Genomic DNA, 19,507 nt, shown 5'->3' on the forward strand with positions numbered 1-19,507 from the left:
GCCAAATTCGCAACCCCTGGGGGAACCCTGACAGATCCCACTATAAGTTGCTAATTTCAAACTTGCTGAAATAAACACAAAATCAAATTGGAAAATCGAAAAAATTTCTTAAGCACTGCAATATACGATATAGCTAAACGTCGGTAAATGCTTTGTTAAACATGCAAAAATATTACCTTGAAAAACCTTAAACATGGCAAGATAGTGACGCCGCATTAAAATATATAATAGATAGACAGATAGATTTTAAAAATCAGATAAAAACAAATACTGATATTCAGACATTTGAAATTAAACACAAATTTGTGTGACTTCGGTTGAAAAGGTACATTAAGAGGCCAAACCCTGAGCATTTTTTACGTTGAAAGGTTTTTGGTAAAGAATCCCTCAACAATTTTAGTCAGTGATTTTCACAGCTTCGCTTTTACACGTTTAGTTTCTTGAGTTATCCTAAAACCTAAAACGTCATATCGTTTCACTTCTGACTCTCTGTTTTACTCAATCCGTTCAGACGGTTATCAGAAATTTAGCGCATATAGCATCTTCAGGCAAATCTATGAGACTTGAACTGAGTCTAAAAAATTATCCTCTACATGCAAAATAATCAGATATGAGCCAATTGGTTTTCAATATAAGTTTGTCTTCGACTCTTTTTGGCTCTAATTAACAACCTTTTTTCTCCCTTTCAAGAAGGAGGGTGAGATTGTTAATTAGATTTAATCAGCTAATATTGGACAAATCAGAGTGCAGCAAACGTAGAATTTCCAATGGAACCTCTTAGCTCTTATTGACTGTTTCTATTCAGAGGAGTGGAGATTCTTAGTATATACCATAGAAGGAGACTGTTAAGTTGATTCTACTATAAAAACCCTGTCTATTGAACTTTCTGCAACTCTTCAATCTAAATAGAGACTTTATTGTACTGACGTTGATGAGTTTCTTGAGGAGACAGTCTAATTCTGGGTGCTGTCTGAGGTAGTGCTCGTTTGCAATTCTGGTGGCCACCTTGTGCTCATTCAGTTTCTCCTGCTGCTGCTCATTCAGTGCAAAGTAGTCATACCTAAAGGTACATGTTCAATTCTGCTAAACTCATCCGAAAACGTACCATAGCTAAATGATAGCTGGAAAAGTGAGACAGAACAAGGAAAGCGGAAAAAAGTTGATTGAAAACTTATCGATTATTATTCAAATTTCAAAAAAAAACATCGGCAAACTTTTTGTCAAGTTATCCTATCTAGTGAAAGCTAGATATTCCGCTGGAATTTAGAAAATTAGAACCCATTTTTTAAACTAGAAGTAATTAACGTTTTTCGCGACCTTTTCACTTTTACTGTTAGATAGTAGAGTTTGCCTTTATTTAACAAATTAATTAAAGTGAACTTAAACAGAAATCAGACCGCAAAAAGTCAAAATTGAGGATGAACCAAATTTGAGGGTGATTAGGTCGCATTATAGAAAAGACTCGTACCTGTCCATGCCAACAGGCGCCTCATGTTGTGGAGCAGCCATCACTCTTTTCCTCTTTCACTTCGCAAAACACACGGTTCAGCTGCTTATAGTTTATTTGATCTCTCTTTATAGCCTTTTTCGATTCCTTCCGGATGAAGAGCCAAAGTAAAAACTTCCAATTCTGGATGCAAAAAATCTGAAATTTGAATGATGTTTATTGTTAAATTTATTTTTGAAGTAAGCGATTCAACTAAAAACCTTTTCTAAACAAAATGATTGATATATAACAGCTCCAAATTATAGAAAAACAAGCAGATTGTTTATATAATTTGATTTTCAAGCCAGAAGCTTATAACCATACATTCTATGAAATTGTACGTTTAAAATTTATTGCGGCTTGGAACAATAGCAAATATGCATCAGCCGGGTGGCATCTCCATGGGCAAAATCTATTCTTCTAACTTTTGTAAAAATAGATCATATAATACTCAAAAAGGACCGCAAAAATTCTTCAAATCATCAACAACTAAGAAAGAAGAAAAGAAACTGAGAACCATCTCAAAATTTATTTTTAAGGTGTTGTTTAACAATCAAAATTAAATGACCAAAAAATTATATCAAAGGGATGAAAATTATCAATAATGTACTTGAAAAATGTTCGTTATCAAAAATATAGATGTCTCTTATTTTATGAAAAAACGAGTCCAAGGAGTTATTGTTGATTGTCAGCGCTTCATGAAAAATGTCTTTATTCCATTGTAAAAACTTATTATATAAAAAACGAACCCTAATTTCGACTCTCTTTTGCTCTAGTAAGCTTATTTTGGTAGCGAAATTTTTTCTTGTATTTTCTATGTTAATAGTATCTGTTATCTCTTGTTCACTTTTTATTCATGCAATATTTTTGTTTCGACAAGATCGTCTTAAACTTTCAAACATGAGTTAAAACAGCTCAGATACATGTCACTCTCGAACCAGACAAAATTATGTTTATCCCGAATTTTTCAGATTTTACCATTTTTATAAGTTTAACACAATTCCTCCACACGAGTATTTCCTGGATTGCCAATTTTTAAGTCTGGCGTATTAGCTGTGTAATTGATCAGCACACTATATTGCTATAATGGTTCGATCTATTTTAAGTATATCCTGAGCAGTGGAGATGTGTTAAAATATATCTTAGTTGGTACATCACCGAGCAAACTTAGCAACCCTTTTCAAAGTTTTCTCGATATTTGTTTTGAAATTAAATTTTTCATCAATTACAAGATCTCAATTTTCGAACTCAGTTATGGGATCTGTTAATCGAAACGTTCTTCCTGTTAAATTCAAAGTTGGCTGTTTTATCAATGATAATGGTAAGCTTGATCTCTAAGAACCAATTTTTAACTTGGCTCACATCAATGTTACCTGCTGTTGGTTTCCAGTTTTAGTTGTTGTATACAATGCGAAACCATCAGGAAACAGTACTATTTTATTCTGCCTACAGACGTTCGGCAAATCATTTATATAAAGCAATAACAACAAAGAACCCAGGAATATCCAGAATTGAGTGTACGATTCTCAATGATTTTAAAAGATTAACAAATTTCCTCGTAAAATATATAATTAGCATTTTTCTGATAAAATTTTGTCATCAACTGTGTCAAATGCTTTTGTAAGATCTAGTAACGTAAACCCCACACTAAAATACCAATATAAGTTTTCCACTAGATGTTCAATCAGTTCCAAGATTAAGGGTCGTTTGAAAAGTTCTCTGAAAAAAATGTTTGAACAGCACGCCAAACGGATTCCGAAACTTAGAAAGTAGTTGATGCTATCAATTTTTCAAAAAAACTTACCCATAATTGGTAGAAAAAGTATAAGTCTGTAATAAAATTGAAATTTTTGCATTCGCAAACCACGAGACCAGTGTGAAAGACTTTCCCACAATAACCAATCAAATTAGCGTTACCTCTCTATGGCGCAAATACAACACTTTTTAGATCTTTTTTAACATTTATAAGATGGCAACTTAGCAATCTGTTGCTGAGAAAACGTCAAAAAATTACCGCAATCAACGTAAATCAGATCACAAAACTGAAAAACAAAAAACTTCTGTTCTTTGAGCACTAATTTGATTGAGAACTCCATAAGACAAAAAAATCGACGGAATAGTAAAATTACCACTGAATTGAAGTTAAGACGTATACAAAAACTTCCAACAAATAAACAACAATTTCAAATGTATCGGAACCAAATCAATTTCATGTTTTACATTCGGCACTTTTAAATAAAAAAAATGCGAAAACGCATCTTACGTTCAAAACCCATGGAGGAAAGTATAAACACACTTGTACACAGAGCCGAAGCAGAGCATCGTGCAACTTTCTATACCACACAGACGGCATTGCAGGCTTGCAGACAAAAATGGAACGAAAAGCACTTAAAGTAGAAAACACTGAAAATGTCAAAATCCACAATTACAAAAAATTCATAATTTGTATCAAAGGATGTTCAGATTGAGGAAAACAAAAAAAAATCAAAGGCTTGAAATCAATATTCAGAACCAAGTACTGAGCGGCAACTAAGTCCACAAAAATTGGGTTAACTCCCATGGTCAATTGAAAGTTTTTGAAAAACTTGAGCTTTAAAGTTGTTTCCTGAAAAAGGGTTCCTACTATGAATACTGCATATCGTAACTGCGGCATATCGTAACTGCAATCATCAAATGCTTTTTCGTACTTTCGAATTGATGCACTCAATCTGTACCGATGCATTTCCATAGGTCCCAAGAACAAAAATTAGTCCCACTAGAAAAACTAAGTAATGAATGGGTTCTTATTTTGTATTTTGCCGTTTGAATTCATGCTATTTAAACAATGAACAAACATTTTAGTCATTTATTGGTTAAAAATTCTGCCAATCAAAACTTAGCCAACAAACAGCTGGAAAAGTGCAAAAAAAAGAGTGAACCGAAAATGGTTGATTGGAAATGTTTGAACATTTATCAACTTTCGAATAAAAAATACATCACAAAACAACTCTGCGAGATTCAAGAATTGCTTATGATTGGCATTTTTTGAAATAAAATCATCCCATTTAGAGAAAACTGCATGCATTAGAATTTTTTTCCACTAGGAATGCCGAAAAAAAGTCGAATTAAAATTTTAAACTTTTTTCATTTTCAAAGAAAAAAACATATCACATTGAGGCTTTTTGAATTTCAAATACTCTTTAATATTGGCATTGTTTTCCCATGTAGAGAAAATCAATAGGTAATTTTTTATTCAAATTGAGGGTGAGTTACTTTAAAAATTTTTTCCTAAAATTCTTATGAAAGATATTAAACTGGTGACCATTTGCAGTAAATCTTTTTCGGAAAAAGTCGGAAACATCTTTCATAGTTTTTGTTTTGACTAATGATCGCGTAGTAATAAACGATTAGTCTTCTTTTTTTTCCAACCAAAATTTTATGCATTCTTGAAGATATTAACGCCCTGAGCTGAAATCGAAATGAAAAAACGTATTTAGCTGGTGATCATTTTGTTGTGCATTTGAGCTCAGGGCGTTATTATCTTCAAATGGGTAAAATTTTTCTCATTAACTATTATTTCGATTCACTTTTCACGAAGTTTTGAAATAAAATTTGCGTGTTCGTATAACACAACGCTCACAAAATTTTGTGGTTTTTAACCAGCAACTGTATTCTGGTAGAAATAGTTAATTGAATTTCCAAAGATCGATTCCTGTTTCTTGATTCTCAGACTTTAAAATCTGCTGTTTCTGTACAAAATAAACTAAGCAAAAATATAATTTCTTTTATAGAATAGGATGGATATTGAATAGCACCGAGTGAAGGCGTAACAGAAAAGGTAATGTCCCTTATGACAGACGGACTAAATGGAAAAAAAAGCTCAATTCAGTAACCAACTAAGTAACAAAAAAGCAAAAAAGTTTCCAACAATTTGAAAGATGTTAAATCTTTGGATATTATCTGCCATTGGGCCCCTCTGTCACGAGAAAAGCTTAAATAGAAAAGTACTGCTTAAACTATGACTGATTTCTACAACATTCTGATTGTGTTGTGTCGCGAGGTCTGCTAACTGGCGTCATATGAGCTTCTTTCCCTCGAACGTGTCCATGCCGTGGTGTGTCTTGAGGAAGTTGTGCATGAGCCAGTAGACTTTGGTGGGGAGGAAGTGCTTCAACACCACTGCGAAGAAGTATCTGCGGGGCAAGTAGGCCACCGGCTGCTTTCTCCTAATCGCATCTATGATTCCTGCAACACAACAACCCAACTGAAACTCATCGTTTCCAGCTCCAAAGTGTTCAAACTTTGATTTCACAACGGCTATTTAAAGAAAACACTTCAATGTTTACAAATCACACTACGAATCAGTGCCAACTGTGATAAGTAAGCTTTGAACAATTTCTTTTTTATGTGATTGTTACATAGGGACACGCGTTCTGGTTCTATCTCTACTCTGGTAACTGTATGATCAAAGAATGCACCAATCACAGAAGTCGTCTCAAATTTGTGTGACATCACTACCTTGAGCAGCTCTGTCTGCACTCCATGTGGGGGTGAGGGAGGGAAAACGAATGAAGACATTGCGGAACATCTCCGTGTCGATGTGTCCGGGACAAATTAGAGTAGTGTAGATGCCCCTGTTGCCCCCCATCCGGTGCAAATCAGTGGATACTGCCTCCAGAAGTGCCCCTGCGGCTGCCTTGCTCGTGCAATAGGCAGGCAGCTGGGCCACTGCAAGTTGCGACACCACACTGCCTACGGTCACTATGTGGCCACTCTTCCTCGCTATCATGTCTGCAATAACAAAACCATAAAATAGAGAAGCACATTGTCTTCTTAAATACGAACAACTTGTGAAAAAACAAATAGAGCACATGGCCTTGATTTTTTTTATGAAATGCAATCAAAAGGATGAAAGGACGACCCTGATTGACATCGCAAAGTTTATCGGCAGCATTACTTAAAAAAAGTGCTAATTTAAATTAACCGCACAAAACAAAAAACCACTGGAAACTTTATACGCGTTTTTAAAAATTTGGGTCACGATTGGACAAAAAGTGTAGAGAACAAAAATTGCTTAGAACTTACCAAAATCACCCAAAATTCGCAACCAAAATTTTACCCAAAAATGGGTCATTTAGGTTTTTTGAATTAATCAGTTTTATCATCAATTTCGCAGCGTAAAATCACAAACATAGCCATCTGAGCAGTTCAATAAGCAGAAGGAACACACGAAAACATAAAAAAAAACTTGTTTTTTGAAAAAACTTCAACTTTCGAAATTTAAAGAAAAAATCTATGCCGTTGAAGATCGCCGAATTTTGATAACAATTTAGAATAAAACAACTTTTTGATGAAATTAGCTCAAAAAAACCGTGTCCTGCTCCTCACAGGGTGTTTTAATTTACTTCGCGAGTGAAATAATTGTGGGTTAATTCCGACTATCGCGATTAAATGAACAAACATCAGTTTGATAAATTTAGTATTGGCAAAATTATGAATTGTAGGCTGATCACATCAAAATTTAAAAGTTATAACTTAAGTCTGCCTGGAATTACTAAGACCAATTAGCCAAGCCTCAATGCAAGTTGAAACGCTTTTGTGGTGCGGGATAATTCACCCCGCGTACAACATCAAGGTATAAAACGAGCAGTTTACTTGAACTCATTTCACTGGGACCATAAACTTAGGTTAGTATGGTAGTGAGCACGACCTTTCTAAGAACAAGAAGATCAAGTGAGACCGATCCTTTTGAAAATTGATATGAAAAAACCACCCCTAGCATATATATTCCTTAAATTCTTCGAAAATAAACTCAAATTCTTCAAAACAACAAGACTATTCATATCAAGCTGAAATTGATAAAAATAAAACAAAGCCAACAGACAATTAGAAAAGAGTCAAGGAACGCAAGAAAACAGAAAAAAAATACACTTTAAACTCTTCGAATTTCTAAAACAATTTATGGCTGGCACTTTTATGATTAAACTGACCCTATGTGAGAAAACTGGATCAGTAGGTGAAATTTTCATCAATCGAATTCGCTGGGGAATTCGATAATTAAATTCCACTTTCGAAGCTAGAAGTCGATCACGTTTGTAGAGAACTGTACATTTTGCTAGTCGATAAAGGATTTTGCCTACTTTTTATAATGGAATTGAACTGGAATTGAAAAAAAAAATACAAAGTCAAGCCGTGAAAAGTCAAAATTGAGCGTGAACAAATTTTAAGACTTTTTCCTGAAAAAAAATCGAAAAAAATTATCGCGACTAACATGAGTCTTCAATACGTTCATTAAATTGAAAAAAAAACGTAGCGCACTTTTTCAAGTTTACCCTTTGATATAAATATACATTCTCATCTGATTTGGTATCCTTAGCGCGTTTGAAAGTAAGTGAATAAGGCGCAGGGGATGTATATGGGTAATTTCGGAGCATAAGTAGATGGTTCAAAACTTGGCGACCCATTTTTTGCCCAATTTGTTCAGTTAAACTCATCTCTGATTTCCAAAAAATCAGCTCTGCTCTAAGGCTGATTCAGTAACGTTACAGTTATAAGATATTTATCTCATTACAAAGTCTGTTGCAATACTTGAATTTTATTGAAACTGAAACAGACCGATCTGGAAACTGAAAAAAAAATTAGCTTAAGTAGTAACAATTACAAAAACATTTGTACAAATTACAAAACGAATGGAACTCAATTTTGTTAAAACTTAAATTATGCGATTATTCTAAAATCTACCTAAAACTGAAACAGATCTTAAGTAGATGAGCTGACTTCGTTTTTTACCCAGCAATTGCAAGTTACTGAAATCTAGTTGTTTGAAAATCTATACAAAAAAGTTGGCTTTTCTTCTTCTCGTCTTGTGATAACGCAAATCAAACATCGCTAAAAGACGGTTAGAAAAGCAAAAATTAAGCTTATTGATTTTCTGAAATATTTCCTTTGTTCGATTTCATAGAATACATTAGATCACCTAAATATCTACGTTTATCGGTTCTTAATCAAAAGTCAAATCGCGAAAAATCAAAAGTGATCAACTTTTAAGAATTTTCCCCGAAAAAAGTAAAGAATAGCGGGTTGCCGTGGTTGGAGTGTGTTATTTCGCCACTCGAACGAATAAATAAAAAACTTAAAATATATATCTCTTCGCTCTAAATTAACCATCAAAAATTCCACCTTTTTCTCCACACATAACTTTTCTTTGAGCTTCGAACCAAAACTGAAGTAAGTTTGATATGATAATTCGCTCAAACAATGCAGCCGGTTTTTTTCAGCTGAGATTGAAAAGAGACAGTGCAAGACCGGACTGACCTGGCAGGAATGCTTTGATGAGCCAGAAGTGCGAGAGAACGTTGACCTGGAAAGTCTTCAGAAACACATTTTCATTCAGATCCGTTATCAGCTCCCCGTCCACCACACCCGCATTGTTTATTATCATGTCTACTGTTCCCACATCCTACACACAAACACAGAGTTAAATGATTGAAACAAAAAGCTTCGAAAATTGATTTAATAACAATTCTTTTCCTGTATCCAAGGCGGATGTTTAAAATTTTTTCGAAAAAACCGTTTTAAGTTGAACGAATTTTTCGAAAAAATTCAAAAATGAAACCAGATAAGCTGATTAGTTTCCTGTGTCTTAAAAATTTATTGTGAAAATGAAACTAAAAAATCAATCATTTATTTCACTAGAAGTCAAAACAAATTAATTCCAGCAGCTCTTCAATGAATTAAAAAACTTAGCTTCTATCGTCCGGAAATTCTAGTTTTAACACGGAGGCTATACAAAACGAGCACAGCATTGCGAGATGAGGAACACATGTCAACAAACACAACCACTAGTGATAATAAGTATTCAAAATCATGGCTCTTTTTCCTTTTCGCCCACCTCCAAATTTTTATACTTGAAGTTACTGTTCACTTTGTTCGATTGTTATGAAAATTGACAAGCAGACTAATTAGGCCATGACAAACATATTTGGTCTTCATAACTTACCTTGTAAAACCACTCGTTAGACCATAAAATTCATGTTTAAGTGAGGTGGAGGGGGGGGGGGGGGAGTAAAAAGAGCCAAAAACATCAGCGAATGGCAAAAGTTGAAAAAGTATTTGGGTAGAAATCACGAAAACAGCCAACAGACGGATGGCAAAGAGTCAATGAACGATAAGGAACAGAAAAAAAATGGACTTGTTTTTTTTTTGAAAAAACTTCAACATTCGAATTTCAAACAGAAAAATGTATGTCCTTAGAGCTCTCTGAATTTCAAGAGCAATTTATCAAGAGCACTTTTTGATAAAGTTAACCCAATTTGAGAAAACGATTATTTGGAAAAATTTTATTCCGCTGGGAAATTAAATTTTACTTTCGATACTGGAAATCGATTATGTTTTTTCGCGCCTTTCATAATTGGAGAGTTCATTTTGCCTAACTTCTAGCAAATCAACTTGAATTGAACTCAAAAAGTGCACATATACCTAAGTGCATTCATTTGCATTTATGAGTATGAATGCACTTCTTTTATTAGAGCATTTAGAGACTTTTCCTGAAAAAAAAAACAAAAATCATCACAACCTAAATAAGAGTCTGAACTACTCTTAAAAAATTTCGCTTTAAACGACGCAATATAAGGTGAATAAGCAGGTGTAACATAAGCCGAAACTATTAAGGCAAAACAAACTATAAAATATACTAAGTCAGAGCTGGTAAATTTCCAAATTAGAGAACGACTTTCATTTGCAGTAAAATTTGATTGAAGTGCGGTCTGTATTTAGACAACCGCGTACTCATACTCGTCAGTAAGCAGACAAATACCATATTAACCAATCAGAATCGAGATCGGAAAGCAAATTTACGAAATAAATAATTATTAATTATTCATTTCTTCCTTGTCTCGATTCTGATTGGCCCATACAGTATTTGTCTACTTACTGACGAGTCTGAATACGCGGTTGTCTAAATACTGCTACGTAACCACTTTGATTAAATCAGAAGAAACGTCTATGCTTTGGAAAAAACACTATCTCTTATCGAAAAATAAACAACGATAGTCCGACAACTTAAGTTCTCCCAAAAACAACTTCAAATTTCCATCTATATCGCAAAAAATAAGGTCCGGCTGGTACTGAAATTCCAGCATTATGAAAGTCCCTTTTCCAGTCCCTGTGGCTTTTTACTGAAAATACGTTTCCTACGGTCTACGTAAAATGCGATTGCTGTCTATGGTTCATACTTATGCATGTGAGCACAATTCTAACTTTGTTTCGACTCACCCTTCTGATGCCGTCAATGAGCTCCATTACATCTTTGCGCTGGGAGATATCGCACACATAGCTCACACACTTGCCGCCCTTGCTCTTTACCTAAATAAACAAAAAAAAAGTTTTTTCAGCTGTTTTACACTTTTAGTCTACGAAGCAAAATGACGGCATTGAATTAACTTTCAAAGCACACTAGAAATTATCTCAAAACTAGCAATCAGTACATTTTTGGGTAATACTTCATATTTGCAACATAGAAAACTTGTCTATTTTTAGAACTTTTTTTAAGAAATCCTGAGATTTGTTTCACTTGTTATCATTTCACCGTGCTGCTGTCGAATTAAAGAGGTTAGAGGGGCCGAACCTGTTTGGAGATGAGTCTGTTTCGCTCGTACTCTCTGTCGACGAGGATGAGGAATGCGCCATGCTCCACCAGTTTCTCAGCCAGAGCTGACCCCACACCTCCTGCCGAGCCAGTGAGCAGCACTTTCTGACCCTTCAAATAGTCCTCCTCTATCGCATTCGATGGCAAAATCCAGTTGTTCAGTAGAGCTAACAAACACGTCATGTAATTTACAAATAGAAGCGGAAAAAGGATCTTTTCCTTTGCCCTCCAAAGACATAACTGAAAAAACTTAAACTTTTTCAGCTTGCAAACTGATTGAAACAAATTTGCTTTCTTGCAAATTACTGTACTAATAATGTTTTAAGCAGCTTTTGCTTGCAGTTATACCAAGGGCGTGGGAAACTGACAAAGAGCCCGGAAAGAAAACGGAAACCCGATTGAAAACATTGACTCAGAAAAATCGGATTTAGCTTAAACAAATTCTAATAAAAACAAGGAAGGGAAACAAACTCACCCACAAATCGGCTCTCAGAAACAGGGCGGTGCCGCATTCCAGAGGGCCTTAGGTCGAATCAAAAATTCGGGATATTTGTCTTTTCCCCATACTCGCATTTTCCAAAAAATAGCCCCTTTCGTGGCAGGAAGCAAAAAAGTTATAGTGCCAACAAGCGAGGAGTTTGAGTTGTCTTGGCGAGAGTATTGATTGCTGGGGATGATAGTGAAAAAGACTAATTTTAAGGGCAAAAAGTCGTTTTCTATTGTGGGGTTGGGGTTTTAAGTTCCAGGGGCCCCGAAATATCAGATAGGTTTTTGCTTTGAATATTTTGGTGGCGTCGATATTTCACGTATGGCGTGTTAGAAGAAAGGAATTGCGGTGCGGGAGAGGGCGACAAGTCAGAAGAGCGAATATTGCGTACTTTCCCAAAGCTGCTTCGACCATAATGATGGGAGATTAAAACCATAACGCAATACAATTTCACCGTTTTGCTTCTCCACTATCGATCAAAACGTTGTTTATTTATCGATCATAAACTTAGTTCTCTTAAGAAGTATTTCAGGCATAAAATGATCTTGAATCTTCAGACCTTAACACCAAAGCCTTCAAACCAGCACCGCAACGTGACCCAAAACATTGAAATAAGCAAAACAATTTCTGGAAAATTTGAATATTTTAAGGGCACATCAAATTTTTTCCGTTTTGAACTCAACGTCTCGTATGTGGGTTCTTGCCCTTGTATATAAATAGTACGTTCAATATTATCAAACATAAAAATCAAATTAGATCAAGCAGTGGGTATAATTGAACATTAGTTTCAATTATTATTTCAATAAATTCTGTTCACTTGGTTCACCTTGAAGTGAGAAGATGATGGCCCTGAAGAGCAGCACCAGAGTCTCACCGCAGAGCAGCACGAGTGCCACCATTGAAGTAAACAACTGATACATCACGCCTCCCCTCAGCAATCTGAACTCACACTGACACTGCACTAAGAACCAAAGCTGCACTCTGCACCACTCACTATACTCACCAACATAAACTAAGCCACAAAACAGGCAAATCAATCTGAAAAGTCAACATTATTTTCGAGATAAATATAATTTCGTATATATTTTACAAACAAGCGGGCGGGAAGACAACTGTTGGCACCAAGCAAGTGAAATCCCAGCATCGTAAGCACGTCAAAATTATTAAGACCCGAGTTTCTGTATTTTAAACTACCATTTTACTGATTTATGAGTCGAGTCAATTGATTTATCAAAGCAGAAACCTCCTGTCAAACCGATGGAAAGGGAATTAACGAATTAATTACACAGAGATGAATCGGAGCTTTGCAACACTTGCGATACAACACCCAGCCACAAAAAAAACATAATATAGTAAAAAGCATAAGTGAACTAAAATTTTCGTATGTACCGATAAAAGATAATTAGGGACCCCGCTAAAGCTGGAGATACATGTTTGATGTTTTCCGTGTTTGTGTTACTGACGCGGGCTGAAATTAGTAATTCGAAAATTTTCAAAAATTGGACATGGACCAAAACCTTAAAATAAGAGAGGTGGAAGAAAATTTTTGAGAAATCGGAATCTCCACAAAAATAACATTTTGCAAAAAAATTAAGAAATTGCCGCTTCTGTGTGAAAAACTCTCACAACAGGTTCTTTCGAATGCATCCTTGATCTCAGATCTGATAGGTTTATTTCTAAGAAAATTCAGAAAACGGTCAAAAGTCCAAAAATTTGACTTTCAGAAATCGATAAAAAATTCTGCAAAAAGAATGTCGTGGCCGCTTAAGCAGAGAAAATTTCCAAAATCGGGTTTCTCATTTGAACACTTAACCTTAGAATTGGAAGGGTAGTTTTCGAGAGAAGTCAAAAGTTTCCAAAAAACGGTCAAAATATCAAAAAATTGAATTTTCCGAGAAGATTTGCTTGTTGTGTAAAAAAATTGGGCGTAAACACCCATGCAGAAGAGAATATTACAGCCTGTTATATCGATTGAACTCAAAAACTCACGTTTAAGAGGGTAATTTTTGAAAAAAAAATCAAATAGTTTAAAAAAAACGTTAAAGAAACCAAAAATTGACATTTGCGATAACCATAGTTTTTGCGAGAAAAAATTGGGCGTACTTGATTTTTCAGTGGAGATTCACACAACTCGTTATTTGGATTGAACCCAAAATCTCAGATTGCGGAGGGTAGTTTTCGAAAAATCAAAATTTCAAAAACGGTCAAAAAAATTAACAATTTGGTTTTTCTAAAAAAAAAAATTGGTCATAGCCGCATATGCAGGTGAGCTTTCCACAACCCGTTTTCTAGATTGCACCCAAATCTCAGACTTGGGTGCAAAATAAATTCGTATAATTATTATAAATGCGGATTATAAACACGAATTTTTCAAATGATAGTATTCAGATTATCAGCTCTGATAAACTTATGAGTCAGTTTAAGTTGAGCTAATTCTTAGAGCTTAAATAAGTTAGGTAAATTATTAGTTAAGCTTCATCGTGTAATTATCTTTGTGGTCACCTAATTTCTCAAATTTCTTTAAAATCGTATACATTTTGTGCGTCTGAAGCTCAGAAAACAACGTGGTATTAATTCTACAATGAAATATCATGTTCCATAATTTTTTTACTCACATACTTTTGTTCGATTGTCGAACTACTTTTGCAAAAGAAACTATTGTTCATGGTCATGTGCCACACTTCATTATTGCCTTCTTCATTTTTTTTTATGAGATGCATGTACATTTCGAATTAGTCAGATCTTTGTCCGAACTTGGGGAACTTTGCTCAGTTATCTGTACCAATTTGAACTTTCCGTTGCCGACAAGGATCTAGTTTGAAGCTTTTCAAAACACCTAATATCAAAAACAAGATTACAATGATCGACACTTACTTACAGCAGTCTAAGCCCTTAAATGTACTGCAATAGAACACGTTTATACCCATATGTTTTGATAAATTTTCAGGATCTTGATCGTAAACGAGACTTCTGACGTACATCTGAAGTAATAAAGATCTGACTCAGTTTGGATTTGAGGTAGAGTAAGTTTGGAAGATTACAATGGTACAGTATAGTGGCCAAGCTGTGCTTCTCAAACACTAGCGAGAAAACGGCAAATGATACAGATCTTGATTATAGCAAAAGTGCCACCAAATGAGGACTTTTATTTGCGAGCTAGGTTGGAAAAAAAGTAGGTTCTTACTAATACACTAAGCTCGCTTAAGCTCGTTGAGTAAAGATGCATCGATAGTATCCTCATGATAAGCTCTTCTTCTGACTTAGTTTCCACTAACTTGGTTTTGTAGCAGCTTTATGCGGTTAGAAAAGCATATTTGCACTTGTTGACTGGTTACAGCTATTCGGGCTCAGTGGTGCATCCACTGGACTTTTAAAGCCCTTATTCGATTACATTTAAGTTACCGGGTCTCTAGACGATGGGCACAAAAACTAGGAGCAAGAACCACAATGTGAAAAAGTTTCAGTTTTTTTGTAATTCAACCGGTTTCTAGGTACTACGAGTAGCAAGTTTTCGACACCAAAAACTAATATAAAAAAAATAATTTTATTACATTCAAATTAGCTAGCTTAAAATTCAAAAGAAATTGCTTCCAATAGTTTATACATTGTTAGGCTCGAAGCTCGCTGACTAATGAATAATTCGATTAACATATGTTGTATTTTTGTTACTTTTATAAATTTTTTATACATACACATTCCAATTGGTCAGTCAGCTGTTCATTCTGAGTTCCAAATAACGGTAACTATAATGCTTTTGATAGTTAAAGTTTTGTAACTTTTTACGATGAGATCAATTCTTCTTCGGAAGCCATTTTTTTTTCTTGAAAACCGAATAGATGCAAAAATGTTCAATCAAAATGTTCAGTCGAACTTCAATGGAAAAATGTTCCTTGCAAGAAAAATCCACTCGGAATAGGGAAACGGATATATAATCAAAAGAGCATTTCAGATAATGTGAACTTATCCTGTTTCGAAATCGATAGTTTCCTACTACTTTTGGTCGATGTTTTCTTAAGATGGTTCTTAGACACTTCATGCGCATTTCGTCTCTACATTTGATTTAAAAATGGGTCTATTTATGGCACCGATATGGCTTATAAAAATTAACAAGGCTGGCATAAAAAAGGGACTCCAAGATCGAATTTTCTAGAAAAGCGCTTTAATGAATGACTACTCGAATTTTCTAGAAAAGCGCTTTAATGATTGACTACAAGATCAGACATAAATTAAGCTGGCAATTATAAATGCGAGATCCAATTAAATATTTTGCCCAAATAAGTGGGCAAATATTGCCGTTAAATTGTGAAATTCATATCGACTAAGGTCAACAAACTATTTGCACAAAAGTTTGCTAACCAGTCTGGGTTCTCTTGACCTTTCAATAAAGGGCACAGCGCAAAACCTCTGTAATGTAACAGCTAGTGGGATCTCAACTAATTTAAGAAATTTCCACCAGCGGATTTAGGAGTGGGGGGGGGGGGGGGTGATGGTGGTGGTGAACATCCTCCCCCCTCAGGAATTCGACCCCCTGGGAGCACGTGCCGAGATAACGCGATTTTTCGGTCAAAAATGGGTCTTTATATCGATTTGGGAGAGCTCAGAAAATCAATTTGGTTGACCTAAAAAAAATCAATTTTGTCGACGTGATCGAGAAAATCCTAGATCCTCCCTTGCCAAAAAATATCAAAATAATTGGCAGGTTGCTTTGAAAGATAACGGCGCAGGGAAGATAAACTTGCTTTGAAAGCAGCACCGAAATTTCCGACAACAGATTTACTTGATAGGCTTTAATGAATAGCATAACTTAAGTAAAAAACTTAAGATAATTGGTGTATGGCAATTGACGATGCAGCCAGAGAACAATCAAAAATTTAAAATCCAAAGCAACTGCTTCTCGGCACAATGTTCTTTTTCGAGATATTTCTTAGCAGCTCGATTCGCATCAATAAGGACACAACTCTTATCTGTCCCATTTGAAGTTTATTTGTGACTCCCCGTACTTAAAACTTGCTTTTAAAATAGCCCCGTTCCTACCCATTGCAGTGGAAGGGGAGTGTCCTATCGCTATCTGTGTCCTCTAAAGTTTGATTAGATCAACGCAATCATCAGAAAAACAAATTCATTCAAAAGTAAATTCGCGCTTCTTTATTGCCAAACAATCTAAAATGTAAACTACAGAAGAATAAATTCTGACTACTCATCAAAATATAGCAATATGCAATAAATTATGTACAATATTTCACTTGATGGAGACATATAATGTTGGGACAGAGGTTTCACTGAATCTTCGGAAATACGATGCCTCAAAAACAATACTTTCGCACACGTTAACTTTGCACCATTGCTATGGGGTATAGCTATAAAAATGAATGGAATGGAAAAGTTTTCAAACAAATATGAATCAACTGCATCAGCAAAATGAACCACGAAACCGAGCTAAGTCATAACAGAGGCAAATGAACCCTTCTATATCAATTGCAAGAAGCAAATGAAAAAAACCTAACAGTAATCTCAATTTGAAAAAAAAAACATTAACATTAAACCTACAAAAAACAATTGCCCATTAAACTAGAAAAAAATTCAAGCCTCGGATTTCTTAATTTTTGGCTTTGAACGTAACACTAAAACAAGAATAGCCAGTGGCTGTGCAAATAGCACGAAATGTTCTGATCATATTTATATAAAAACTTCGAAGAGTTTTTCTTTTTCATCGAATTGGTGTCGATTTTCTGTGGCTTTAGGAATAATCGACATTTGTCTACAGAAAATGAAACACAAATAACTGAAATTTTTTTCGCTACCTCGGTAAATCGGGAATTTTTCCAGGGAAATTGATTGAGGAACAATTCGCGATCGGCAACTTTTTTTAGGTCGGTTGCTTTCGATTTCCTTTATAATGTCTTAAGTTGTCGTGAATTGTTTATGGATTTTTTTGAATTTATGGATTTTATGGACCAAGTAACGTCGAAGACTGCAAATGACGCGGTGATTCTAGGCTAAAATTAGGACTTGCGTGTTTTGGTGAGAATTGTTAGCGGCGTATCAAGGGAGTTTAGGATGCATAAACTGGCCAATTTTCGGCTATTAAAATTTACGATTGACGACATTACGCAAGGACCTGTTTGTTGTTCGAAACGTTGGTAGGGATGGGCGAGTCTCGTTCAATTGGACTTATCGTTCAATTGGACCAAGTCAACATGGACCATGTTCATTTTAGGCATCACGAAAAATGTTTCAGCATAATTATAAGATCGTATCAAAATTTATATTTTAGGTTGATACCGAACTAGCACTGCCTCGCCTGAAACGAGCTTAGCAGAAGTAAATTTACTTTATTCAACAATTCACCAGGCGAGGAGCTAACACTTGCTGCGTTATCGACTAGTGCCTTGCGTTTAATGTTGAGCGAAAAACAAATTGGCACGTATCATATAAAAATCCCCTTCTAGAAGAATAATTGTGCAAAAAGTCATTTGCTGGTTGGCTAATTGCTCAAATAGTGGTTTCATCGTGTTTCGATTTATGTTTTTGCCAGGCTTTTTGTTATGCTGTCTATTTTTCGCTTTTTTAAATTACTAGTATAATATCTATTAGTGTTACTTATATTACTAGTGTCTCTGTGGTGCCGCGTGTTTGACGACTCATTATAGGGCATTTGACCTCCGCGATTTGGCTGGGAGGTGACAAAAATTTTGAAGGTGGCCCAATAATCCAAACCGATGACATTTTCTCATATTCGTGGGAAATCGTTGGGCTCCTGTGTTTGAAGGAACTTGGGGCTGCGTCATACTTAGGTTTGGGGGTTCTGGTTTTAGAAAAGTGGTTCAAGAAACGCTGGATTATATACCGAAGGATTCAGTACCCACTGGTTGAATTGTCCAGCATATGATGCTTGATTTAAGTTTCTGTAGTTCGGGAATTATCCAGGAGGTGGATAATTTCAAAATAGTTGAGGCTGAGGTCCTCCTGGTCTCAAATTTCCCTTCTTTGGTTGTCTCGGCCGGAAGTTCTGATTTTCGTTGCGGCTTCCAGAACGTTGCTGTTTCTGGTCTCTCTCCTTTCCTTGATAAAAAAAACCTTTTGTCATCTCGCTCATATGCTCTTGCATTTGCTTCTGCGTCCTGTTTATTTCTGACAGTGCGCTGACTAGGTATTCTGTTACATCAGCCTGGACCTCAATTAGGCCGTCGCTAGTTATGTCGTCTGCTGATCTCATGTTGTTGAAAAATAGAAAGTGATCTGCCGATATGCGCAATGCGTCATTAAGAGTGGCGTTTGCCGGCTGCTCTAAGAGCTTAATCCGAATCCACTTTGGCATTGGTCTTTTATTCATTCGTTTCACAAAGTTGTTGCGCTCTTGATCTGTTTCTGCATTAGCCTTATTTTCTCGAGATACTCTATCTGCCTCGCCAGTTCCGGCTGGAGCGACAGGTAGAGGGATTGGATTATAAATTGCACGTTTCGAGAGAAAATGAAGCTTGACATGAAATGCGTCCGGCTTCATTGTTTTCAGGCTAAACTTTACGTACTCCAATTCCATCATATATTCCGTTAAGTTCGGGTTACAAAAATAAGTTCGGAGGGCGGCAAGAGCTAAGTCAAAAATTGTTTTAGATGACTTCGAAGAGCTTCAAAAATAGTGGAGGTTGTCTTTGCAACTTTAATTGAAAAAAGCCACTTGTCTGGGTGTTGCTATCCTTCGCTACTTCTTCTTCGCATCTTAATTGAGACTCGAATTCTGTCCAACTTTCGGAAGGTAAGCAGACGAACTTAGCTCAGCTAATGTTTGACTGAGATTGGGCTATTAATAAATTCGAAGATTAGTATGTTTGGGCTTAAAGTTCACTTAAATTAACCTCGCTGGAAGCATAGATATTTCACTAATGACGACTGCTCGGCCAACAATGTT

General features: G+C 35.6%; 2 protein-coding genes across 2 annotated transcripts in view; both read right to left on the minus strand.

Annotated features, from left to right (window-relative positions):
• The window catches only part of LOC134845496 (RIIa domain-containing protein 1-like), a 4,994-nt gene extending 3,352 nt beyond the window's left edge, over positions 1-1,642 (minus strand). The window contains exons 1-2 of the mRNA XM_063862396.1: positions 1,469-1,642; positions 928-1,060 (exon numbers count right to left, since the gene is read on the minus strand). Of these exons, the coding sequence (XP_063718466.1) occupies positions 928-1,060; positions 1,469-1,509 (174 nt within the window). The 5' untranslated portion in view covers positions 1,510-1,642. The remainder of the gene's footprint in view (positions 1-927; positions 1,061-1,468) is intronic.
• Positions 1,643-5,211: 3,569 nt separating this feature from the next.
• On the minus strand, positions 5,212-19,138 carry LOC134846813 (epidermal retinol dehydrogenase 2-like). The gene is made up of 7 exons (XM_063864207.1): positions 18,735-19,138; positions 12,425-12,636; positions 11,091-11,278; positions 10,739-10,828; positions 8,780-8,924; positions 5,984-6,256; positions 5,212-5,710 (listed from the first exon to the last, which is right to left on the minus strand). The coding sequence occupies exons 1-7, from the start codon at positions 19,136-19,138 to the stop codon at positions 5,541-5,543; spliced, it is 1,482 nt and encodes a 493-aa protein (XP_063720277.1). The 3' UTR covers positions 5,212-5,540.
• Positions 19,139-19,507: the final 369 nt, after the last annotated feature.

Source organism: Symsagittifera roscoffensis, chromosome 5 (genome assembly GCF_963678635.1).
Source record: "Symsagittifera roscoffensis chromosome 5, txSymRosc1.1, whole genome shotgun sequence".
Classification (NCBI taxonomy): Eukaryota; Metazoa; Xenacoelomorpha; order Acoela; family Convolutidae; genus Symsagittifera; species Symsagittifera roscoffensis.